Here is a 26,766-nt window from a genome sequence, read left to right as displayed (position 1 = left end):
CATCTTTCTAGGACGCTGTCCTAAGTAGATCTGATATAGGACAATAAAGTGAAACCACAAAGCACTGCACGTCAGTCAATTTGCAGTGTATCAATATGCCTGCCATAAGTGCACTGGGTTGACAATTCGTAGGTGTCAATTCAATTACAGTAAGTGGCTGCATGCTGCACTTATGGTAGAACCGAACACGTGCATTTAAATCATAGAATCAGTGAAGTCCAGAGCAAAATCAGGCTAAGAGGGGAGCAAGATGAGGTGCCGGTGCTGACGCTTCCCAGCTAATTGAATTGACCCCTTAAAATGATTTATTATGGATGATTTTACAAACATTTACATACATAACATGTTACTGACATATGGTAATGTAAACACAGTGAGTAGTAGCATACAGAGAATGAGTGAATTACAGGAACAGTGACTGTAAATAAGCATTTCATTGCCTTATTCACATCGTCTAGTCTAGCTCATAGGATGTTAATAGTGTGCCATGTTTACTGATGATTTTTCTTATTTCCTTACTGACAGACATTTTTTTACCTGTTTTTTGTTGTTGTTGGAAATGTGTCTGATGAGAGGGAGAGATTGAGAAGGTGGGCAAAATGGGAACAGGCAGAAGGAGAGAGGAGCCGAGGAGGCGGAAGGGGATATGGTCAAGTCGGGAGGAGGTGGGGGGGAGGAAAGGATGAGGGCCATGACTTCCTTACCAGAAATTGGGAGAAAAATGGCAGAGTTGGTGAGAGGGAAGGGGAGGGGTGGCAATGGATGGGAGGTGGCTGGTTGCTGACGGTCTGGTGGCATGTGATGCCCTGACGTATGGAGTCAATCTTGGATGTGAAATAAGTGGCAAAGTCAAAAGCAGACAGTGAGGAGGGGAGAGGAGGTAGGGGTGGGCAGAGGAGCCAGTTGACAGTGGCAAAGAGGCGCCAGGGGTTGGGAGACTGGAAGGAGATGAGAATTTTGAAGTATGATTGTTTAGCGAGGAAAAGGGCAGTACTAAAGGATGAGAGCATAAGTATGAAATGGAGGAAGTCTGCCTTAGAGCATGATTTCCTCCACTGCCGCTCAGCAGTACATGAACATTTTTGAAGATATCTGGTGCATTTAGTGTGCCAGGGTTGAGGTGTTAATCTGCGAGGGTGAAGAGTGGTCGGTAGAGTGACAGAGTCAAGAGCAGAAGTAAAGCCCTGTACACACGGGGAGAGATGTGTGCTGAGCGATCTAGCACAGAACGCTCAGCACACATCTCTCCCCCACTCAGCACACAGCACGATGTGTGCTGAGCGAGGGAGGGGGACCGCTCATTTCACCCGGCGGGGAAATGAGCGACCTACTAGATTGTGCCTGTATGCAGGCCAATCTAGGACAGGCGATAGCGAGGCGCGGAGCCGCACATCGCTACCGCTGTAGGGGATACACACAGAGATCCGTGTTTAACTTCTAAGCAAACTAGTCAGATTGCTTAGAATTTAAGCATGGATCTCTCCGTGTGTAACCCTCTTAAGGGATGCATTGTATAGGGAAGTGGCTTGTTCAGGGCATGAGAGAGAGAAAGACAATAGGAGAGATAAGTGAGTATGCAGGGAGGACAGTGATGAGGTGTCAATGGCCTCAATGTTATGCTTAAGGGCCGTACAGACGGGCAGATGTGTGCTGAGTGAACCGCTCAGCACACATCTCTCCTCCAGCTCAGCACAGCACGATATGTGCAGAGCGAGGAGGGGTGACGAGGGGGGCCACTCATTTCACCCAGCGGGTGAAATGAGCGATGTGCTAGATTGTGCCTGCATGCAGGCCAATCTAGCACCGGCGATAGCAACGCGTGGAGCCGCGCATCGCTATCGCTGGGGGGCATACACATGAGAGATCCGTGCTTAAAATCTAAGCAATCTAGTACCCCCCTTTAGTGATGGTAGCCTTAGGAAGGAGAGATGGGGAAGCAGAGATATGATAAGTTAAAAGAGAGTAGGTGGTGTCTGCAGTAATAGTGCAGGCACTGAAACAGTGGTCATAAGCAGGTATTGGTCTCAGAGCTATGGGGAGGACAACAGTCCTCCACTGTATATCACTCATACATAGTGAAAACAGTGAACAAGATGGCGCCACGCATGCGCAGCTATAGTATCAGTGGTCACCTTGGTAAAGGAAGTGAAGCATCCCTAGTGGAGCCATTAACAAGTAGCGTACTCCACTTATAACATTTTTTAAGGATAGCAAATTTAATGACTGTTGAATAATGAACATTACGAGGAAGCTACTGGCACCAGGCTAAACTGCTAACTACATAAAAGTATACAATAAGGTTTTAGAGTAAAAACAACTTAACCTCTAACCAGTGAAGTTAAGCTGACAGATAATACGGACAGGTGCGATTGCTGGAAAATCAGCTTCAGCTGTACACATGAAGTTTTTTTAAATTAAGGCTGTAACTATCCTTCAAAAGCAACTCATTCATAGACCAGACAAACTGTAAAGCGCATGGAAATCTAAAGGGAATGAAATAGCAAAAAGCACTCTCCCAGACACAGTGATGTTATCCAGGTGCTCATTGGACAGACTGTAAGGACAACCTTTTATAGCACTACAACAATACTGGGTTATAAACATGCAGCTGGGGTGAAGCTCAGACCTCCCCCACTCTTACTGCTGTATGATCTCAGCAGGAGATACTAAATGAGCTTGAGGCAACAGGTTTGCTCTATATTACAATGACCCTGAAATGTCCTTCCTGTATATTGCAGCATACTATTAAAATACTTTGGCTGAGGACATTATTGTGGTTGTAATGTGAATAATAATAAAGAACTATAACAATTTCTGTGAGTGAGTATAAAATGTACAGTCTCATTCTTTACAGGTTACTACTAAAACAGTCAAAGCTGTTAATTTAGAAAAAAAAAAAAAAAAGTGTTTTATTGCTGAAATAAATACCTACACTGTGGATCTGCAACTTTCTCTCCATCTCAAAGATTTGTAATTTTTCACTATTCTGCTGATAAATGTTGTTTTAAATCCTGGTTAGCATGAGCTATAGCATAGAATAAGGGTGGCCAGACTTTTGGAGTTGTCAATCTACTTTGAAAGCTGAAAAGCTTTTGTGATCTACCTAGGTGGGACAATAGTGCGCGCCCAAAAAAGGGAGCATGGCATAACACAAAAGGAGGCGTGACCTCCTCGCTGCACAGTGTGTAGAGAACGTCTCACCCGAAATCACAAATTGGCCCCCCACACGTAAAAACCTCAATTACATTGGCCCACACACAGGAGTAAAAACACACTGGCCCCCACACAGGCGTAAAAATAAGAATTTACTTACCGATAATTCTATTTCTCATAGTCCGTAGTGGATGCTGGGAACTCCGTAAGGACCATGGGGAATAGCGGCTCCGCAGGAGACTGGGCACAAAAAGTAAAAGCTTTAGACTAGCTGGTGTGCACTGGCTCCTCCCCCTATGACCCTCCTCCAAGCCTCAGTTAAGATACTGTGCCCGGACGAGCGTACATAATAAGGAAGGATCTTGAATCCCGGGTAAGACTCATACCAGCCACACCAATCACACCGTACAACTCGTGATCTGAACCCAGTTAACAGTATGATAACCGCAGGAGCCTCTGAAAAGATGGCTTCCAACAATAAACAACCCGATTTGTTTGTAACAATAACTATATACAAGTATTGCAGACAATCCGCACTTGGGATGGGCGCCCAGCATCCACTACGGACTATGAGAAATAGAATTATCGGTAAGTAAATTCTTATTTTCTCTGACGTCCTAGTGGATGCTGGGAACTCCGTAAGGACCATGGGGATTATACCAAAGCTCCCAAACGGGCGGGAGAGTGCGGATGACTCTGCAGCACCGAATGAGAGAACTCCAGGTCCTCCTCAGCCAGGGTATCAAATTTGTAGAATTTTGCAAACGTGTTTGCCCCTGACCAAGTAGCTGCTCGGCAAAGTTGTAAAGCCGAGACCCCTCGGGCAGCCGCCCAAGATGAGCCCACCTTCCTTGTGGAATGGGCTTTTACAGATTTTGGCTGTGGCAGGCCTGCCACAGAATGTGCAAGTTGAATTGTACTACAAATCCAACGAGCAATCGTCTGCTTAGAAGCAGGAGCACCCAGCTTGTTGGGTGCATACAGTATAAACAGCGAGTCAGATTTTCTGACTCCAGCCGTCCTGGAAACATATATTTTCAGGGCCCTGACTACGTCCAGCAACTTGGAGTCCTCCAAGTCCCTAGTAGCCACAGGTACCACAATAGGTTGATTCATGTGAAACGCTGAAAACATCTTAGGGAGAAATTGAGGACGAGTCCTCAATTCCGCCCTATCCGAATGAAATATCAGGTAAGGGCTTTTATAGGATAAAGCCGCCAATTCTGATACGCGCCTGGCTGAAGCCAGGGCCAACAGCATTACCACTTTCCATGTGAGATATTTCGAATCCACTGTGGCAAGTGGTTCAAACCAATGTGATTTTAGGAACCCTAAAACTACATTGAGATCCCAAGGTGCCACTGGAGGCACAAAAGGAGGCTGTATATGCAGTACCCCTTTGACAAACGTCTGAACTTCAGGCACTGAAGCCAGTTCTTTCTGGAAGAAGATCGACAGGGCCGAAATTTGAACCTTAATGGATCCTAATTTTAGGCCCATAGACAATCCTGCTTGCAGGAAATGTAGGAAACGACCCAGTTGAAATTCCTCCGTAGGGGCCTTCTTGGCCTCACACCACGCAACATATTTTCGCCAAATGCGATGATAATGTTTTGCAGTTACATCCTTCCTGGCCTTGATCAGGGTAGGGATGACTTCATCTGGAATGCCTTTTTCCTTCAGGATCCGGCGTTCAACCGCCATGCCGTCAAACGCAGCCGCGGTAAGTCTTGGAACAGACAAGGTCCCTGCTGGAGCAGGTCCTTCCTTAGAGGTAGAGGCCACGGGTCCTCCGTGAGCATCTCTTGCAGCTCCGGGTACCAAGTTCTTCTTGGCCAATCCGGAGCCACGAGTATCGTTCTTACTCCTCTCCTTCGTATGATTCTCAGTACTTTTGGTATGAGAGGAAGAGGAGGGAACACATATACCGACTGGAACACCCACGGAGTCACCAGAGCGTCCACCGCTATTGCCTGAGGGTCCCTTGACCTGGCGCAATATCTGACCAGTTTCTTGTTGAGACGGGACGCCATCATGTCCACCTTTGGTTTTTCCCAACGGTTTACAATCACTTGGAAGACTTCTGGATGAAGTCCCCACTCCCCCGGGTGGAGGTCGTGTCTGCTGAGGAAGTCTGCTTCCCAGTTGTCCACTCCTGGAATGAACACTGCTGACAGTGCTATCACATGATTTTCCGCCCAGCGGAGAATCCTTGCAGCTTCTGCCATTGCCCTCCTGCTTCTTGTGCCGCCCTGTCTGTTTACGTGGGCGACCGCCGTGATGTTGTCCGACTGGATCAATACCGGTTGACCCTGAAGCAGAGGCCTTGCTTGACTTAGGGCATTGTAAATGGCCCTTAGCTCTAGGATATTTATGTGAAGAGACGTTTCCATGCTTGACCACAAGCCCTGGAAATTTCTTCCCTGTGTGACTGCTCCCCAGCCTCTCAGGCTGGCATCCGTGGTTACCAGCATCCAATCCTGAATGCCGAATCTGCGGCCCTCTAGAAGATGAGCCTTCTGTAACCACCACAGGAGAGATACCCTTGTCCTTGGAGATAGGGTTATCCGCTGATGCATCTGAAGATGCGATCCGGACCATTTGTCCAGCAGATCCCACTGAAAAGTTCTTGCATGGAATCTTCCGAATGGAATCGCTTCGTAAGAAGCCACCATTTTTCCCAGGACTCTCGTGCACTGATGCACTGACACTTGTCCTGGTTTTAGGAGGTTCCTGACTAGCTCGGATAACTCCCTGGCCTTCTCCTCCGGGAGAAACACCTTTTTCTGGACTGTGTCCAGAATCATCCCTAGGAACAGTAGACGTGTTGTTGGAATCAGCTGTGATTTTGGGATATTTAGAATCCACCCGTGCTGACGTAGCACTACCTGAGATAGTGCTACTCCGACCTCTAACTGTTCCCTGGACCTTGCCCTTATCAGGAGATCGTCCAAGTAAGGGATAATTAATACGCCTTTTCTTCGAAGAAGAATCATCATTTCGGCCATTACCTTGGTAAAGACCCGTGGTGCCGTGGACAATCCAAACGGCAGCGTCTGAAACTGATAATGACAGTTTTGTATCACAAACCTAAGGTACCCTTGGTGAGAAGGGTAGATTGGGACATGGAGATAAGCATCCTTGATGTCCCGAGACATCATGTAGTCCCCTTCTTCCAGGTTCGCTATCACTGCTCTGAGTGACTCCATCTTGAATTTGAACCTTTTTATGTAAGTGTTCAAAGATTTTAGATTTAAAATTGGCCTCACCGAGTCGTCCGGCTTCGGTACCACAAACAGCGTGGAATAATACCCCTTTCCCTGTTGTAGGAGGGGTACCTTGATTATCACCTGCTGGGAATACAGCTTGTGAATAGCTTCCAATACTGCCTCCCTGTCGGAGGGAGACGTTGGTAGAGCAGACTTCAGGAACCGGCGAGGGGGAGACGTCTCGAATTCCAATTTGTACCCCTGTGATACTACCTGCAGGATCCAGGGGTCCACTTGCGAGTGAGCCCACTGCGCGCTGAAATTCTTGAGACGGCCCCCCACCGTGCCCGAGTCTGCTTGCAGAGCCCCAGCGTCATGCTGAGGACTTGGCAGAAGCGGGGGAGGGCTTCTGCTCTTGGGAAGAGGCTGCATGGTGCAGTCTTTTTCCCCTTCCTCTGCCCCGGGGCAGGAACGAGCGGCCTTTTTCCCTCTTGCCCTTATAGGGACGAAAGGACTGGGTTTGAAAAGACGGTGTCTTTTTCTGCTGAGAGGTGACCTGGGGTAAAAAGGTGGATTTTCCAGCCGTTGCCGTGGCCACCAGGTCCGATAGACCGACCCCAAATAACTCCTCCCCTTTATACGGCAATACTTCCATATGTCGTTTGGAATCCGCATCACCTGACCACTGTCGCGTCCATAACGTTCTTCTGGCAGAAATGGACATCGCACTTACTCTAGATGCCAGGGTGCAAATATCCCTCTGTGCATCTCGCATATATAGTAATGCATCCTTTAAATGCTCTATAGTTAATAATATACTGTCCCTATCCAGGGTATCAATATTTTCAGTCAGGGAATCCGACCAAGCCACTCCAGCGCTGCACATCCAGGCTGAGGCGATCGCTGGTCGCAGTATAACACCGGTATGTGTGTATATACCTTTTAAGATATTTTCCAGCCTTCTATCAGCTGGTTCCTTGAGAGCGGCCGTATCAGGAGACGGTAACGCCACTTGTTTTGATAAGCGTGTGAGCGCCTTATCTACCCTAGGGGGTGTTTCCCAACGTGCCCTAACCTCTGGCGGGAAAGGGTATAGTGCCAATAATTTATTAGAAATCAGCAGTTTTTTATCGGGGGAAACCCACGCTTTATCACACACCTCATTTAATTCATCTGACTCAGGAAAAACCACTGGTAGTTTTTTCACACCCCACATAATACCCTTTTTTGTGGTACTTGTAGTGTCAGAAATGTTCAATGCCTCCTTCATTGCCGTGATCATGTAACGTGTGGCCCTACTGGACATTACGTTTGTCTCGTCACCGTCGACACTGGATTCAGTATCCGTGTCAGGGTCTGTGTCGACCATCTGAGGTAACGGGCGTTTTAGCGCCCCTGACGGTGTCTGAGACGCCTGAACAGGCACTAATTGATTTGTCGGCTGTCTCATGTCGTCAACAGTTTTTTGCAAAGTGCTGACATTGTCACGTAATTCTTTAATTACTACCATCCAGTCAGGTGTCGACTCCCTAGGGGGTGACATCACTAACACAGGCAATTGCTCTGCTTCCACATCATTTTCCTCCTCATACATGTCGACACAATCGTACCGACACCCAGCACACACACAGGGAATGCTCTGATAGAGGACAGGACCCAACTAGCCCTTTGGGGAGACAGAGGGAGAGTTTGCCAGCACACACCAGAGCGCTATATATATACAGGGATAACCTTATATAAGTGTTACTCCCTGTTATAGCTGCTGTATTTATATATTAGCTGTCAATAGTGCCCCCCTCTCTGTTTTACCCTGTTTCTGTAGTGCAGGACTGCAGGGGAGAGTCAGGGAGCCGTCCTTCCAGCGGAGCTGTGAAAGAAAATGGCGCTTGTGTGCTGAGGAGAAAGGCTCCGCCCCCTTCACGGCGGCCTTTTCTCCCGCTTTTTTCAGGAAACTGGCAGGGGATAAATGCATCCATATAGCCCAGGAGCTATATGTGATGCATTTTTTTTAGCCATATAAGGTTTTTATATCGGTTTTATTGCGTCTCAGGGCGCTCCCCCCCAGCCCCCTGCACCCTCAGTGACCGGAGTGTGAAGTGTGCTGAGAGCAATGGCGCACAGCTGCAGTGCTGTGCGCTACCTTATTTGAAGACAGGAACGTCTTCTGCCGCCGCTTTCTCCGGACCTCTTCGCTCTTCTGGCTCTGTAAGGGGGCTGGCGGCGCGGCTCCGGGACCCATCCAGGCTGAACCTGTGATCGTCCCTCTGGAGCTAATGTCCAGTAGCCAAGAAGCCCAATCCACTCTGCAGTCAGGTGAGTTCGCTTCTTCTCCCCTTAGTCCCACGATGCAGTGAGCCTGTTGCCAGCAGGACTCACTGAAAATAAAAAACCTATTTAAACTTTTACTTCTAAGCAGCTCAGGAGAGCCACCTAGCTTGCACCCTTCTCGTTCGGGCACAAAAATCTAACTGAGGCTTGGAGGAGGGTCATAGGGGGAGGAGCCAGTGCACACCAGCTAGTCTAAAGCTTTTACTTTTTGTGCCCAGTCTCCTGCGGAGCCGCTATTCCCCATGGTCCTTACGGAGTTCCCAGCATCCACTAGGACGTCAGAGAAAACACATTGACCCCCACACAGGAGTAAAAACACATTGGCCTCCACACAGGAGTAAAAACACATTGGCTCTCACACAGGAGTAAAAACACATTGACCCCCACACAGGAGTAAAAATACACTGGCCCCCACACAGGAGTAAAAACACACTGGCCTCCACACAGGAGTAAAAACACATTGGCCCTCACACACAGGAGTAAAAACACACTGCCTCCACACAGGAGTAAAAACACATTGGCCCCCACACAGGAGTAAAAACACATTGGCCCTCACACACAGGAGTAAAAACACACCGGCCCCCACACAGGAGTAAAAACACGTTGGCCCGCCCGCACAGTAGTAAAAACACATTGGCCCCCCACACAGGAGTAAAAACACATTGGCCCTCACACAGGAGTAAAAACACACCGGCCCTTACACAGGAGTAAAAACACGTTGGCCCGCCCACACAGGAGTAAAAATAAGAATTTACTCACCGGTAATTCTATTTCTCGTAGTCCGTAGTGGATGCTGGGAACTCCGTAAGGACCATGGGGAATAGACGGACTCCGCAGGAGACTGGGCACTCTAAAGAAAAGATTAGGTACTATCTGGTGTGCACTGGCTCCTCCCTCTATGCTCCTCCTCCAGACCTTAGTTAGGGAAACTGTGCCCGGAAGAGCTGACATTACAAGGAAAGGATTTTTGGAATCCAGGGTAAGACTCATACCAGCCACACCAATCACACCGTACAACTTGTGATAACCTTACCCAGTTAGCAGTATGAACAACAACTGAGCCTCACTCAACGGATGGCTCATAACAATAACCCTTATTTAAGCAATAACTATATACACGTATTGCAGAAAGTCCGCACTTGGGACGGACGCCCAGCATCCACTACGGACTACGAGAAATAGAATTACCGGTGAGTAAAATCTTATTTTCTCTGACGTCCTAGTGGATGCTGGGAACTCCGTAAGGACAATGGGGATTATACCAAAGCTCCCAAACGGGCGGGAGAGTGCGGATGACTCTGCAGCACCGAATGAGCAAACACAAGGTCCTCCTCAGCCAGGGTATCAAACTTGTAGAACTTTGCAAAGGTGTTTGAACCCGACCAAGTAGCTGCTCGGCAAAGCTGTAAAGCCGAGACCCCTCGGGCAGCCGCCCAAGAAGAGCCCACCTTCCTTGTGGAATGGGCTTTTACTGATTTTGGATGCGGCAATCCAGCCGCAGAATGAGCCAGCTGAATCGTGCTACAGATCCAGCGAGCAATAGTTTGCTTTGAAGCAGGAGCACCCAGCATGTTGGGTGCATGCAGGATAAACAGCGAGTCAGTCTTCCTCACTCCAGCCGTTCTGGAAACATATATTTTCAAAGCCCTGACTACGTCCAGCAACTTGAAGTCCTCCAAGTCCCGAGTAGCCGCAGGCACCACAATAGGTTAGTTCAAATGAAACGATGATACCACCTTTGGGAGAAATTGGGGACGAGACCTCAATTCTGCCCTGTCCATATGGAAGATCAGATATGGGCTTTTACATGACAAAGCCGCCAATTCCGACACACGCCTAGCCGATGCTAAGGCCAACAGCATGACCACTTTCCACGTGAGATACTTTAGTTCCACGGTCTTAAGTGGCTCAAACCAGTGGGATTTCAGGAAATCCAACACAACGTTAAGATCCCAGGGTGCCACTGGTGGCACAAAAGGGGGCTGAATATGCAGCACTCCCTTAACAAACGTCTGAACCTCAGGCAGTGAAGCCAGTTCTTTTTGAAAGAAAATGGATAGGGCCGAAATCTGGACCTTTATGGACCCCAATTTTAGGCCCATAGTCACCCCTGACTGTAGGAAGTGCAGGAATCGACCCAGCTGGAATTCCTCTGTAGGGGCCGTCCTGGCCTCACACCAAGCAACATATTTTCGTCATATACGGTGATAATGCTTTGCTGTCACGTCCTTCCTAGCCTTTATCAGCGTAGGAATAACTTCATCTGGAATGCCTTTTTCCGCTAGGATCCGGCGTTCAACCGCCATGCCGTCAAACGCAGCCGCGGTAAGTCTTGGAACAGACAGGGCCCTTGTTGCAGCAGGTCCTGTCTGAGAGGCAGAGGCCATGGGTCCTCTGTGCGCATTTCTTGCAGTTCCGGGTACCAAGTCCTTCTTGGCCAATCCGGAACAATGAGTATTGTTATTATTCCTCTCTTTCTTACTATTCTCAGTACCTTGGGTATGAGAGGAAGAGGAGGAAACACATATACCGACTGGTACACCCACGGTGTCACTAGGGCGTCCACAGCTATCGCCTGAGGGTCCCTTGACCTGGCGCAATATCTTTTTAGCTTTTGTTGAGGCGGGACGCCATCATGTCCACCTGTGGCAGTTCCCATCGCTTTGCAATCTGTGTGCAGACTTCTTGATGAAGTCCCCACTCTCCCGGGTGGAGGTCGTGTCTGCTGAGGAAGTCTGCTTCCCAGTTGTCCACTCCCAGAATGAACACTGCTGACAGTGCTTGCACGTGATTCTCCGCCCACCGAAGAATCTTTGTGGCTTCCGCCATTGCCATCCTGCTTCTTGTGCCGCCCTGGCGTTTTACATGGGTGACCGCCGTGATGTTGTCTGACTGAATCAGCACTGGCCGGTTTCGAAGCAGGGGCTCTGCTTGACTCAGGGCGTTGTAAATGGCCCTTAGTTCCAGTATATTTATGTGTAGAGAAGTCTCCAGACTTGACCACAGCCCTTGGAAGTTTCTTCCCTGAGTGACTGCCCCCCATCCTCGGAGGCTTGCATCCGTGGTCACCAGGACCCAGTCCTGTATGCCGAACCTGCGGCCCTCGAGAAGGTGAGCACTCTGCAGCCACCACAGAAGAGACACCCTGGCCCTTGGGGACAGGGTGATCAGCCGACGCATCTGAAGATGCGATCCGGACCACTTGTCCAACAGATCCCACTGAAAGATCCTTGCATGGAACCTGCCGAAGGGAATGGCTTCGTATGAAGCCACCATCTTTCCCAGGACTCGCGTGCAGTGATGCACCGATACCTGTTTTGGTTTCAGGAGGTCCCTGACCAGAGATGCTAATTCCTGGGCCTTCTCCACCGGGAGAAACACCTTCTTCTGTTCTGTGTCCAGAATCATGCCCAGGAAAAGCAGACGCGTCGTAGGAATCAGCTGCGACTTTGGAACATTCAGAATCCAGCCGTGCTGTTGCAACACTTCCTGAGAGAGTGCTACGCTGATCAACAACTGCTCTCTGGACCTCGCCTATATGAGGAGATCGTCCAAGTACGGGATAACTATAACTCCCTTCTTCCGAAGGAGTATCATCATTTCGGCCATTACCTTGGTAAATATCCTCAATGCCGTGGACAGGCCAAACGGCAACGTCTGGAACTGGTAATGACAGTCCTGTACCACAAACCTGAGGTACTCCTGGTGAAGTGGGTAAATGGGGACATGCAAGTAAGCATCCTTGATGTCCAGCGACACCATAAAATCCCCCTCTTCCAGGCTTGCAATAACCGCTCTGAACGATTCCATTTTGAACTTGAATTTCTTTATATAAGTGTTCAAGGATTTTAAATTCAGAATGGGTCTCACCGAACCGTCCGGTTTCGGTACCACAAATATTGTGGAATAGTAACCCCTTCCCTGTTGAAGGAGGGGGACCCTGATAATCACTTGCTGGCGGTACAGCTTGTGAATTGCCGTCAGTACTACCTCCCTTTCCATGGGGGAAGCTGGCAAGGCTGATTTGAGGTAACGGCGGGGGGGAGTCGCTTCGAATTCCAGCTTGTATCCCTGAGATACAATTTGTACAGCCCAGAGATCCACCTGTGAGCGAACCCACTGGTTGCTGAAGTTTCGGAGACGCGCCCCCACCGCACCTGGCTCCGCCTGTGGAGCCCCAACGTCATGCGGTGGACTTAGTGGAAGCAGGGGAGTACATTTGTTCCTGGGAACTGGCTGCATGGTGCAGCTTCTTACCTCTACTCCTGCCTCTGGCAAGAAACGATGCGCCCCTGACCCTTTTGCCTTTCTGAGAACGAAAGGACTGCATTTGATAATACGGTGCTTTCTTAGGCTGTGAGGAAACCTGAGGCAAGAAAGTCGACTTTCCAGCTGTCGCTGTGGACACGAGGTCCGATAGACCGTCCCCAAACAATTCCTCACCCTTATAAGGCAAAACCTCCATGTGTTTTTTAGAATCAGCATCTCCTGTCCATTGCCGAGTCCATAAGACCCTCCTGGCAGAAATGGACATAGCATTAATTCTAGAGCCCAGCAGGCAAATGTCCCTCTGAGCATCCCGCATATATAAGACGACGTCTTTTATATGGCCCAGGGTTAGCAAAACAGTATCCCTGTCGAGGGAATCTATGTCGTCTGACAGAGTATCTGTCCATGCTGCTACAGCACTACACATCCAGGCTGAAGCAATAGCAGGTCTCAGTAGAGTACCAGAGTGTGTATACACTGACTTCAGGATAGCTTCCTGCTTTCTATCCGCAGGCTCCTTTAGGGCGGCCGTATCCTGAGACGGCAGGGCCACCTTTTTAGATAAGCGTGTCAGCGCCTTGTCCACCCTAGGGGATGTTTCCCAACGTAACCTGTCCGTTGGCGGGAAAGGGTACGCCATCAGTAACCTCTTAGAAATCACTAATTTCTTATCAGGGGAACTCCACGCTTCTTCACATAATTCATTTAATTCATCAGATGGGGGAAAAGTCACTGGCTGCTTTTTCCCGCCAAACATATAAACCCTCTTGGTATTAACAGGGTTAATCTCAGAAATGTGTAATACATCTTTCATTGCAATAATCATGTATCGGATGGCCTTGGTCATTTTAGACTGTAAATGTGCCTCATCATCGTCGACACTTGAGTCGGACTCCGTGTCGACATCTGTGTCAACCATCTGAGATAGAGGGCGTTTATGAGCCCCTGACGGTTTCTGAGTCGCCTGGGCAGGCGCGGGCTGAGACCCCGGCTGTCCCAAGGCTGCAGCGTCATCAAACCTTTTATGTAAGGAGCTTACATTGTCGTTTAAGACCTTCCACATATCCATCCAATCAGGTGTCGGCCCCGACGGGGGCGACACCACACTTATCTGCCCTTGCTCCGCCTCCACGTAACCCTCCTCATCAAACATGTCGACACAGCCGTACCGACACACCGCTCACACACAGGGAATGCTCAGACTGAGGACAGGACCCCACAAAATCCTTTGGGGAGACAGAGAGAGAGTATGCCAGCACACACCACAGCGCTATATAACACAGGGATTTTCACTTATAATAAGTGATTACCCAATAGCTGCCTTATATGTTTTATTTGCGCCTAAATTTATGTGCCCCCCCTCTCTTTTTTACCCTTCTTGTACCTGGATACTGCAGGGGAGAGCCTGGGGAGCTGCTTCCAGCGGAGCTGTGAAGAGAAAATGGCGCTGGTGTGCTGAGGAAAAAGGCCCCGCCCCCTCAGTGGCGGGCTTCTGTCCCGCTTTCTGTGTAAAAAAATGGCGGGGGTTTTTACATATATACAGTGCCAGACTGTATATATGTATTTTTATTGCCAAAAGGTACTTCAATTGCTGCCCAGGGCGCCTCCCCCCAGCGCCCTGCACCCTACAGTGACCGGAGTGTGTAAGTGTGCTGGGAGCAATGGCGCACAGCTGCGGTGCTGTGCACTACCTTAAATGAAGACAGGAGTCTTCTGCCGCCGATTTCATCGTCTTCAAGCTTCTGTTCTTCTGGCTCTGCGAGGGGGACGGCAGCGCGGCTCCGGGAACGGACGATCGAGGACAGGTGCCTGTGTTCGAACCCTCTGGAGCTAATGGTGTCCAGTAGCCTAAGAAGCACAAGCTAGCTGCAAGCAGGTAGGTTTGCTTCTCTCCCCTTAGTCCCACGTAGCAGTGAGTCTGTTGCCAGCAGAAGCTCACTGAAAATAAAAAACCTAATAAATACTTTCTTTACTAGTAAGCTCAGGAGAGCCCACTAGGAGCACCCAGCTCTGGCCGGGCACAGATTCTAACTGAGGTCTGGAGGAGGGGCATAGGGGGAGGAGCCAGTGCACACCAGATAGTACCTAATCTTTTCTTTAGAGTGCCCAGTCTCCTGCGGAGCCAGTCTATTCCCCATGGTCCTTACGGAGTTCCCAGCATCCACTAGGACGTCAGAGAAAACACATTGGCCCCCCACACAGGAGTAAAAACACATTGGCCCTCACACAGGAGTAAAAACACACCGGCCCCCTCACAGCAGTAAAAACACACTGGCCCCCTCACAGCAGTAAAAACACACTGGCCCCCTCACAGGAGTAAAAACACACTGGCCCCTACACAGGAGTAAAAACACACTGGCCCCCCGGGGACACAGGAGTAAAAACACACTGGCCACAACACAGTAGTAAAAACACACTGGCCCCCACACAGGAGTAAAAACACACTGGCCCCCACACAGGAGTAAAGACACACTGGCCCCTACACAGGAGTAAAAACACACTGGCCCCCACACAGGAGTAAAAACACACTGGCCACAACACAGTAGTAAAAACACACTGGCCCCCTCACAGCAGTAAAAACACACTGGCCCCTACACAGGAGTAAAAACACACTGGCCCCCACACAGGAGTAAAAACACACTGGCCACAACACAGTAGTAAAAACACACTGGCCCCCACACAGGAGTAAAAACACACTGGCCCCCACACAGGAGTAAAAACACACTGGCCCCCACACAGGAGTAAAAACAAACTGGCCCCCACACAGGAGTAAAAACACACTAGCCCCCACACAGGAGTAAAAACACACTGGCCCCCACACAGGAGTAAAAACACACTGGCCCCCACACAGGAGTAAAAACACACTAGCCCCCACACAGGAGTAAAAACACACTGGCCCCCACACAGGAGTAAAAACACACTAGCCCCCACACAGGAGTAAAAACACATTGCCCTATACAAGTAAAAATAAATTGTCCCCCACAAAAATAACAAAAACATATATTAAATGGTCTCAGCCCCCTCTCTGCCTCCCTCCTCCTTCCTCATATAACATTTCAATAACACCGCCAAATACTACCTACCGAGCAAGCAGCCAGGCGGAACAACAGCTCACCATGACAGCACGCAACGACAGGCAGGCCAGGCAGCCAAAAAGAAGCTGCGGCGGCGGGCTCCCAACAGCGTGTGGGCGACATCATGGCGTCAGCAGCGCGCTACACTACTGGGAGCTGGATAATTTTAGTTTAAGTTGGACGCGATCTACCGGCGGATGCTTCGTGAGCTACCGGTAGATCGCGATCGACCTTTTGGCCACCTCTGGCATAGAACAATGAAGATTACCTGGTGTACAAGACTCTGGTGGAGACATACAGGAGGAGCACATAAATAAATGATACTGGTTGTAAGTAACTGTATTTAGCAGGTCCAGAGAATGCAGTCCCTTACAGTACCTGCTAAATTTGCCAGATCACTCTGAGTTTCTCTAAGCTTAGCCATAAGTTCCTCTTTTTCTTTTCTCAGTCTCTTGGCTGCTAGAGCCTTCTTAGCGCTTGAATTGGTCAGGTTGGCTTTCTCCAGCTCTAGCACTGTGCACATTTCTTCCAGCTCAAAGATTCTCACAGTGTTCTTCTCAGCTGCTGCCTATCAAGTCAACATGAAAATAACTTGTCATAGATTTACATACTACTAATGCAAATGATGCAGAACTGAAATACCAATAAAAAACACAAATAGGATTAAGGGAACAGTTTTGTATATACTACTTACATATATCAGTGTACTTAGTGATAATGGTACAAGCAGGTAACCTTGAAAAGCCTATACAGGGAAATGTGCCCTTTAATGTGTATTTCTTGGAGATAAGCAGCATTGGTATTCCGACTGCCGGCATCCCAAATGCCAGAATGCTGACCGCATCCCATAATTACGGTATCCAGTCTCTCGGTCGACCACACTTAGGTCGACAGTGTCTAGATCGACCACTATTGGTCGACATGACAAAAGGTTGACATGAGTTTTTCACATTTTTTTTTTCTTAATTTTTTTAACTTTTTGATACTTAACGATCCACGTGGACTACGATTGGGAACGGTAACCTTGCCCGAAGTATGGCGAGCGAAGTGAGTCATGTCGACCTAATGCTTGTGTCGACCTATTTCAGGGTCGACTTGGTTACTGTCGACCTAAGTCTGGCCACTCTATGATCCACACCCCATAATTACATTACTCACTTGTGTCTGGCACTGTTGTGCTATAGAAATTAGCAGACATATACAATGGATGGATACAACTTCTAAAGTTTCATTTTTGGATATAAAGTATCTTTAAGTTCCTTTATCAATCCTTTGTGTACCTTCCCCTATACTTGTGTCTTATTTATTTTGTATTGTATCAGTGGTTTTAGAATTCTTTTTATTTGTTTCTACAATTCAGAAAAACATATAGTAACAAGGTACTTTTTGAGTTTGTTAGATATAAAACTGATACAGGTTGAGTATCCCATATAGAGATGTGCACCGGAAATTTTTCGGGTTTTGTGTTTTGGTTTTGGGTTCGGTTCCGTGGCCGTGTTTTGGGTTCGAACGCGTTTTGGCAAAACCTCACCGAATTTTTTTTGTCGGATTCGGGTGTGTTTTGGATTCGGGTGTTTTTTTCAAAAAACCCTAAAAAACAGCTTAAATCATAGAATTTGGGGGTCATTTTGATCCCAAAGTATTATTAACCTCAATAACCATAATTTCCACTCATTTTCAGTCTATTCTGAACACCTCACACCTCACAATATTATTTTTAGTCCTAAAATTTGCACCGAGGTCGCTGGATGGCTAAGCTAAGCGACCCTAGTGGCCGACACAAACACCTGGCCCATCTAGGAGTGGCACTGCAGTGTCACGCAGGATGGCCCTTCCAAAAAACACTCCCCAAACAGCACATGACGCAAAGAAAAAAAGAGGCGCAATGAGGTAGCTGTGTGACTAAGCTCAGCGACCCTAGTGGCCGACACAAACACCTGGCCCATCTAGGAGTGGCACTGCAGTGTCACGCAGGATGGCCCTTCCAAAAAACACTCCCCAAACATCACATGACGCAAAGAAAAAAAGAGGCGCAATGAGGTAGCTGTGTGAGTAAGCTAAGCGACCCTAGTGGCCGACACAAACACCTGGCCCATCTAGGAGTGGCACTGCAGTGTCAGGCCGGATGGCCCTTCCAAAAAATACTCCCCAAACAGCACATGACGCAAAGAAGAAAAAAAAGAGGCGCAATGAGGTAGCTGTGTGACTAAGATAAGCGACCCTAGTGGCCGACACAAACACCTGGCCCATCTAGGAGTGGCACTGCAGTGTCACGCAGGATGGCCCTTCCAAAAAACACTCCCCAAACAGCACATGACGCAAAGAAAAAAAGTGGCGCAATGAGGTAGCTGTGTGAGTAAGCTAAGCGACCCTAGTGGCCGACACAAACACCTGGCCCATCTAGGAGTGGCACTGCAGTGTCATGCCGGATGGCCCTTCCAAAAAATACTCCCCAAACTGCACATGACGCAAAGAAGAAAAAAAAGAGGCGCAATGAGGTAGCTGTGTGACTAAGATAAGCGACCCTAGTGGCCGACACAAACACCTGGCCCATCTAGGAGTGGCACTGCAGTGTCACGCAGGATGGCCCTTCCAAAAAACACTCCCCAAACAGCACATGACGCAAAGAAAAAAAGAGGCGCAATGAGGTAGCTGTGTGAGTAAGCTAAGCGACCCTAGTGGCCGACACAAACACCTGGCCCATCTAGGAGTGGCACTGCAGTGTCAGGCCGGATGGCCCTTCCAAAAAATACTCTCCAAACAGCACATGACGCAAAGAAGAAAAAAATGAGGCGCAATGAGGTAGCTGTGTGACTAAGATAAGTGACCCTAGTGGCCGACACAAACACCTGGCCCATCTAGGAGTGGCACTGCAGTGTCACGCAGGATGGCCCTTCCAAAAAACACTCCCCAAACAGCACATGACGCAAAGAAAAATGAAAGAAAAAAGAGGTGCAAGATGGAATTGTCCTTGGGCCCTCCCACCCACCCTTATGTTGTATAAACAGGACATGCACACTTTAACCAACCCATCATTTCAGTGACAGGGTCTGCCACACGACTGTGACTGAAATGACGGGTTGGTTTGGACCCCCACCAAAAAAGAAGCAATTAATCTCTCCTTGCACAAACTGGCTCTACAGAGGCAAGATGTCCACCTCATCATCATCCTCCGATTCATCACCGTGTACATCCCCCTCCTCACAGATTATCAATTCGTCCCCACTGGAATCCACCATCACAGCTCCCTGTGTACTTTGTGGAGGCAATTGCTGCTGGTGAATGTCTCCATGGAGGAATTGATTATAATTCATTTTAATGAACATCATCTTCTCCACATTTTCTGGCAGTAACCTCGTACGCCGATTGCTGACAAGGTGAGCGGCGGCACTAAACACTCTTTCGGAGTACACACTTGTGGGAGGGCAACTTAGGTAGAATAAAGCCAGTTTGTGCAAGGGCTTCCAAATTGCCTCTTTTTCCTGCCAGTATACGTACGGACTGTCTGACGTGCCTACTTGGATGCGGTCACTCATATAATCCTCCACCATTCTTTCAATGGTGAGAGAATCATATGCAGTGACAGTAGACGACATGTCCGTAATCGTTGTCAGGTCCTTCAGTCCCGACCAGATGTCAGCATCAGCAGTCGCTCCAGACTGCCCTGCATCACCGCCAGCGGGTGGGCTCGGAATTCTGAGCCTTTTCCTCGCACCCCCAGTTGCGGGAGAATGTGAAGGAGGAGATGTTGACAGGTCGCGTTCCGCTTGACTTGACAATTTTCTCACCAGCAGTTCTTTGAACCCCTGCAGACTTGTGTCTGCCGGAAAGAGAGATACAACGTAGGTTTTAAATCTAGGATCGAGCACGGTGGCCAAAATGTAGTGCTCTGATTTCAACAGATTGACCACCCGTGAATCCTTGTTAAGCGAATTAAGGGCTCCATCCACAAGTCCCACATGCCTAGCGGAATCGCTCAGTGTTAGCTCCTCCTTCAATGTCTCCAGCTTCTTCTGCAAAAGCCTGATAAGGGGAATGACCTGACTCAGGCTGGCAGTGTCTGAACTGACTTCACGTGTGGCAAGTTCAAAAGGTTGCAGAACCTTGCACAACGTTGAAATCATTCTCCACTGCGCTTGAGACAGTTGTATAGGCTTGAATGGCCTTTTGCTGCTCCTCCAACCTCTGAAGCATATAGAGGGTTGAATTCCACCTTGTTACCACTTCTTGCTTCAGATGATGGCAGGGCAGGTTCAGGCGTTTTTGGTGTTGCTCCAGTCTTCTGTACGTGGTGCCTGTACGCCGAAAGTGTCCCGCAATTCTTCTGGCCACCGACAGCATCTCTTGCACGCCCCTCTCGTTTTTTAAATAATTCTGCACCACCAAATTCAAGGTATGTGCAAAACATGGGACGTGCTGGAATTTGCCCATATTTAATGCACACACAATATTGCTGGCGTTGTCCGATGCCACAAATCCACAGGAGAGTCCAATTGGGGTAAGCCATTCTGTGATGATCTTCCTCAGTTGCCGTAAGAGGTTTTTAGCTGTGTGCGTATTCTGGAAAGCGGTGATACAAAGCGTAGCCTGCCTAGGAAAGAGTTGGCGTTTGCGAGATGCTGCTACTGGTGCCGCCGCTGCTGTTCTTGCGGCGGGAGTCAATACATCTACCCAGTGGGCTGTCACAGTCATATAGTCCTCAGTCTGCCCTGCTCCACATGTCCGTGGTTAAGTGGACATTGGGTACATTGCATTTTTTAGGACACTGGTGAGTCTTTTTCTGAGGTCTGTGTACATTTTCGGTATCGCCTGCCTAGAGAAATGGAACCTAGATGGTATTTGGTACCGGGGACACAGTACCTCAATCAAGTCTATCGTTGGCTCTGCAGTAATGATGGATACCGGAACCACGTTTCTCACCGCCCAGGATGCCAAGGCCTCAGTTATCCGCTTTGCAACAGGATGACTGCTGTGATATTTCATCTTCCTCGCAAAGGACTGTTGGACAGTCAATTGCTTGGTGGAAGTAGTAAAAGTGGTCTTACGACTTCCCCTCTGGGATGACCATCGACTCCCAGCAGCAACAACAGCAGCGCCAGCAGCAGTAGGCGTTACACCCAAGGATGCATTGGAGGAATCCCAGGCAGGAGAGGACTCGTCAGAATTGCCAGTGACATGGCCTGCAGGACTATTGGCATTCCTGGGGAAGGAGGAAATTGACACTGAGGGAGTTGGTGGGGTGGTTTGCGTGAGCTTGGTTACAAGAGGAAGGGATTTACTGGTCAGTGGACTGCTTCCGCTGTCGCCCAAAGTTTTTGAACTTGTCACTGACTTATGATGAATGCGCTGCAGGTGACGTATAAGGGAGGATGTTCCGAGGTGGTTAACGTCCTTACCCCTACTTATTACAGCTTGACAAAGGCAACACACGGCTTGACACCTGTTGTCCGCATTTCTGTTGAAATACTTCCACACCGAAGAGCTGATTTTTTTGGTATTTTCACCAGGCATGTCAATGGCCATATTCCTCCCACGGACAACAGGTGTCTCCCCGGGTGCCTGACTTAAACAAACCACCTCACCATCAGAATCCTCCTTGTCAATTTCCTCCCCAGCGCCAGCAACACCCATATCCTCCTCATCCTGGTGTACTTCAACACTGACATCTTCAATCTGACTATCAGGAACTGGACTGCGGGTGCTCCTTCCAGCACTTGCAGGGGGCGTGCAAATGGTGGAAGACGCATGCTCTTCACGTCCAGTGTTGGGAAGGTCAGGCATCGCAACCGACACAATTGGACTTTCCTTGTGGATTTGTGATTTCGAAGAACGCACAGTTCTTTGCTGTGCTTTTGCCAGCTTAAGTCTTTTCATTTTTCTAGCGAGAGGCTGAGTGCTTCCATCCTCATGTGAAGCTGAACCACTAGCCATGAACATAGGCCAGGGCCTCAGCCGTTCCTTGCCACTCCGTGTGGTAAATGGCATATTGGCAAGTTTACGCTTCTCCTCCGACAATTTTATTTTAGATTTTTGAGTCCTTTTTTTACTGATATTTTGTGTTTTGGATTTTACATGCTCTGTACTATGACATTGGGCATCGGCCTTGGCACACGACGTTGATGGAATTTCATTGTCTCGGCCATGACTAGTGGCAGCAGCTTCAGCACGAGGTGGAAGTGGATCTTGATCTTTCCCTATTTTTGGAACCTCAACATTTTTGTTCTCCATATTTTAATAGGCACAACTAAAAGGCACCTCAGGTAAACAATGGAGATGGATGGATACTAGTATACTTATGGATGACGAGTGACTAACGACACAGAGGTAGCTACAGCCGTGGACTACCGTACTGCGTCTGCTAGTATAGAGATGATAATGATATAAAAAATATATATATATCACTACTGCAGGTATATATAATATAATGACGGACCTGCTGGACACTGTCAGCAGACTCCTAAACTACTAGTATGAAGAAGATAGAAAAAAAAAACCCACCACAGGTAGGTATACAATTATGGACGAGCACTGACGACACAGAGGTAGCCACAGCCGTGGACTACCGTACTGCGTCTGCTAATATAGAGATGATAAAGATGATAGAGATGAACAAAAAAAATATAACACTACTGCAGGTAAATATTTATATAATATAATAAATGACGGACCTGCTGGACACTGTCAGCAGAATGCGTTTATAGAATAAAAAAAAAAAAACACCACAGGAGTGTTTAACTTTTTCAGGCAGACAATATACTGGTGGTCACTGGTCAGTCACACTGGCAGCAAAAGTGTGCACTGTACTCCTGCTATAACTGCACCCCAGTCTCCCCCACAATTCAGCTGTGTGAGCAGTGAGCACTCAGCACAGTCAGATATACATAGATGATATTATCATGCAGCAAACTGAGGCTGAGCACAGATATGGTATGTGACTGTGTATCGTTTTTTTTCAGGCAGAGAACGGATTATATTAAATAATAAATAAAACTGGTGGTGGTCAGTCACTAGTAACTAACTATCAGCAAAACTCTGCACTCTGAGTACTCCTAATGCTCCCCAAAATTACTAAGTAATCAACTCAAGTGTCTCTATCTATTCTAACGGAGAGGACGCCAGCCACGTCCTCTCCCTATCAATCTCAATGCACGTGTGAAAATGGCGGCGACGCGCGGCTCCTTATATAGAATCCGAGTCTCGCGATAGAATACGAGCCTCGCGAGAATCCGACAGCGGGATGATGACGTTCGGGCGCGCTCGGGTTAGCCGAGCAAGGCGGGAAGATCCGAGTCTGCCTCGGACCCGTGTAAAAAGGCTGAAGTTCGGGGGGGTTCGGATTCCGAGGAACCGAACCCGCTCATCTCTAATCCCATATCCAAATATTCCGAAATACGGAATATTCCGAAATACAGAATTTTTTGAGTGAGACTGAGATAGTGAAACCTTTGTTTTCTGATGGTTCAATGTCCACAAACTTTGTTTAATACACAAAATTATAAAAAATAATTTATAAAATGACCTTCAGGCTGTGTGTATAAGGTGTATATGAAACATAATTGAATTGTGTGAATGTACACACACTTTGTTTATTGCACAAAGTTATTAATAATATTGGCTAAAATGACCTTCAGGCTGTGTGTATAAGGTGTATATGAGACATAAATGCATTCTGTGCTTAGACTTGGGTACCATCACCATGATATCTTATTATGGGATGCAATTATTCCAAAATACGGAAAAATCCGATATCCAAAATACTTCTGGTCCCAAGCATTTTGGATAAGGGATACTCAACCTGTATGTACAATAATGAAAGTGTATTTTCTATCTGTACATATCTATGAAGCAAGCGATAGACATGTAGGACATGGTCTTACCTTTACATCCTGTATTTCAGCTTTTCTAACAGTTACTTCCTCTAGTAGCTGAGACCTTTCTGCTTCCAGTGCCCCCAGTTTCTGATTCCGCTGTCCAATCATCTGAGTAATAGCTTGAATCTGACCACGCAGTGTTATTATCATGTTATCTTTTTCCACCAAAAGCAGCTTTAGTGTATCAGAGTCTTTCTGTATCTCTGATATCTTCTCACTGTCAATTTTCAGCTGTTGTAACTCGCGCTTTTTGTCTTCGGCATACAAATGCAGTTTCTTCAACTCACCAACAGCACTCTTCAATGCTTTATCTTTCTCGGCCAGGAGGTTTTTTGATTCTGTAACATTTTTCTCAGCATTCTCCAGGCTCTGGGTTTTTATTGCTAGCTCACCTGCCGTTTTCTGCAATGCATCTTTCATGGACAGTAGCTGGGACGAGGTGAAGTTGAGACTAGATGTTTTCTCCTGAATAGTTCTCCTCTTTCAGCAAATTAAAAAAAAATATATATATATGGATCATTTTAAAATATATCACTTTTTGTGTATTGCTATAACGTACACATTAAAAAAAGAAAAGCCTGATCTTATCTACTGTAAGTGCTTAGTCCCTGTAAACCACTCAGTCATTAGTCATTCACTTTGATTCCACTTACGTTCACTATTCTTCCGCATGAACCTGTGCTTCTCTCTATCAGCATTCCAGATCCAGTTAGATAAGTTGAAGAAATGCCTACTTTTTGTCCTGGCTTTGCATGACATGCCACACACAGATACAATATTTATTTATTCACAGTTTCTTATATAGCGCAGCAAATTCCATTGCGCTTTACAATATATTATATTAACTGAAACATAGGGGTTCACATGGGGGTTCTAATGAATGAATGAGGACTGGTCAAATCTATTTATTAACATGCTATTAAAATGAAAAAAAGTCCCCTCCTTTGCCTGCTTCAGGAGAGGCACAGGAAAGTCTGGCATATAGCATGCTTATCATTTTATTTAGCACGGTAGTCCGCGCAGCTGAAAATGTGGAAAGCTGATTTGAATGCTAATCAATTGCACTACTGCCCACATGCTTTACATCAGCGCTGGGATGCCTAAAGGGGGTATCCACACCTTCCCTGGGTGCATGGCTTTGGTATTATGGTAGCGGTCCACTTACAGCCCCATCTGAGATAGAGTATGGGTTAGCTTCCTACTGGTCCATGCCATGGCATTTCTACCAGGCTGTGCATACAGCACTGGCTTTTGTGCAGCCTCAAGGGTCTGTTCACAGCGGGGCACAAGATTCCTCTTGGTGGTCATGGTTGTTACTCTAGACCAGAACAGAGGACAGGTGACATAGCACTGCCCAGTATAAAATTACCATACTCGTGGTACTTCTGATCTCTCTCCCAGGCACCAAAAGGATGAAGAAAGTCTCTTTCCCTCTTATGTTTTATCTAGCCTCTATGGTAAAAGAGGACCTGCCTCAGACAGAACAGGTCATCTTGAACACTTATTGGGGTCTATTCATGGAGCTGAGCAAAGTTCTGTTTTGCAGTAAACAGGGCTTTCCCTGCTTTGTGCTATTCATAGAGTGGGTTATCGTGGAGAAGTCCCTGACTTCTCCAGTCGCATCCCCACTCCGTGGCTGCATCGCATCCCCATACTAAAGTAAGTGCAACTCATTAAAGGATGGAAAGCTCAGCTTTCTGCTTCTCCTGTGTGTTCAGATTTGCCATCTCAGCATGGCGTAATCTGAACATCAATGAGAAATGGGCAGGGAAGTTGCTTACTTCCCCGTCTTCTGCCCAGGATTCATTCTAGCTCCGCCCCCTGAACTCCCAGATGCGACTGCAACCTCCCCTGAGCTCAGCCACTGATGCATGCACAGGTAGGTCCAGCCTTTGGTTCCACACTACTCACACTGGAGCGTAGCTGAAGAGAGGACCGGTGGAGCACTGGATACTGGATCACATTGCCGGAAAGGTACTGTAAGTATACATGAATTGCTACTTAACAAAGCTACATATCGCATTGAACCGATCCAATATATAGTGGTAAGTAACAAATCTGTTTTCATTTTCTACATGAATAGATGTTCTATGAGCATTCTGTCTACATAGGAGAGTCTCCATATCATTTTGTGGTGGGAACAATAGAGTGCAGTGAAAAAACAAGAAAATATGCTACTTTCCTTAATAAAGCAGAAATCCAAGCATTGCTAGGGTAGGGTTAGGAGAGATACTCATCAGTCAGCCTTATCTGCTGACACGGGATTGTGGATCCGCACTAGCCGAGCGCAATAATTTATGTCAATAATTGTATAATTATATAATGACCAATATCCAAACTGTTAGCTTCAATAAAGAACAGTATCCGATTGGTGGTGCTTCCAATTATTTTGTAGACAACTACAATTTAAAGTGAGAAAGACAGACAAAAAAACTCTTTTTGGGAGCACTCTTTTGTAATAATAAAGTAAGTGAAATGAATGAAAAAATTCTGAATGTGCCAATAATATAAAACTTAACCTTTAATTGATTCCCCAATAAAATCTGACATTATTGTCTTAGATCAATTATATAAAAACTTGATTGCCTTTTTGACACATAAGGTTCAAGTTGCAGAATTAACTGCTCGGAAGATAAGCAGGTAAGGCCTGGTCAGTACCCGGATGGGAGACCACCTGGGAATACTAGGTGTCGTGGGCAATCTTTCAAGAAACAAACATCTCATATATACTACCATATGATCCATCTTTAGATCCCTGTTACTGTCAACAGAGATTGTCAGTTAAAGATATCACATAGTTACAAACCACTCAGTGGTCAATCAGATTCCTTTTCATTAATACAGGGATCCACAATACATTCC

The 26,766-nt window shown here is 47.4% G+C and overlaps 1 protein-coding gene across 7 annotated transcripts in view; it reads right to left on the bottom strand.

Annotated features, from left to right (window-relative positions):
* The window catches only part of CCDC158 (coiled-coil domain containing 158), a 282,324-nt gene that overhangs the window by 71,242 nt on the left and 184,316 nt on the right, over positions 1-26,766 (bottom strand). For 6 of the 7 annotated variants that reach the window (XM_063919702.1, XM_063919686.1, XM_063919681.1 and 3 more), the window contains exons 12-14: positions 25,816-25,881; positions 23,911-24,384; positions 16,412-16,601 (exon numbers count right to left, since the gene is read on the bottom strand). In XM_063919702.1, coding sequence (XP_063775772.1) covers positions 16,412-16,601; positions 23,911-24,384; positions 25,816-25,881 — 730 coding nt within the window. The remainder of the gene's footprint in view (positions 1-16,411; positions 16,602-23,910; positions 24,385-25,815; positions 25,882-26,766) is intronic. The other variant, XM_063919697.1, reaches the window with a different exon arrangement.

The sequence above is a fragment of the Pseudophryne corroboree genome, chromosome 1, assembly GCF_028390025.1.
Source record: "Pseudophryne corroboree isolate aPseCor3 chromosome 1, aPseCor3.hap2, whole genome shotgun sequence".
NCBI lineage: Eukaryota > Metazoa > Chordata > Amphibia > Anura > Myobatrachidae > Pseudophryne > Pseudophryne corroboree.
The sequence above is the reverse complement of the archived record's forward strand: the minus strand, read 5'-3'. Positions and strand labels throughout refer to the sequence as shown.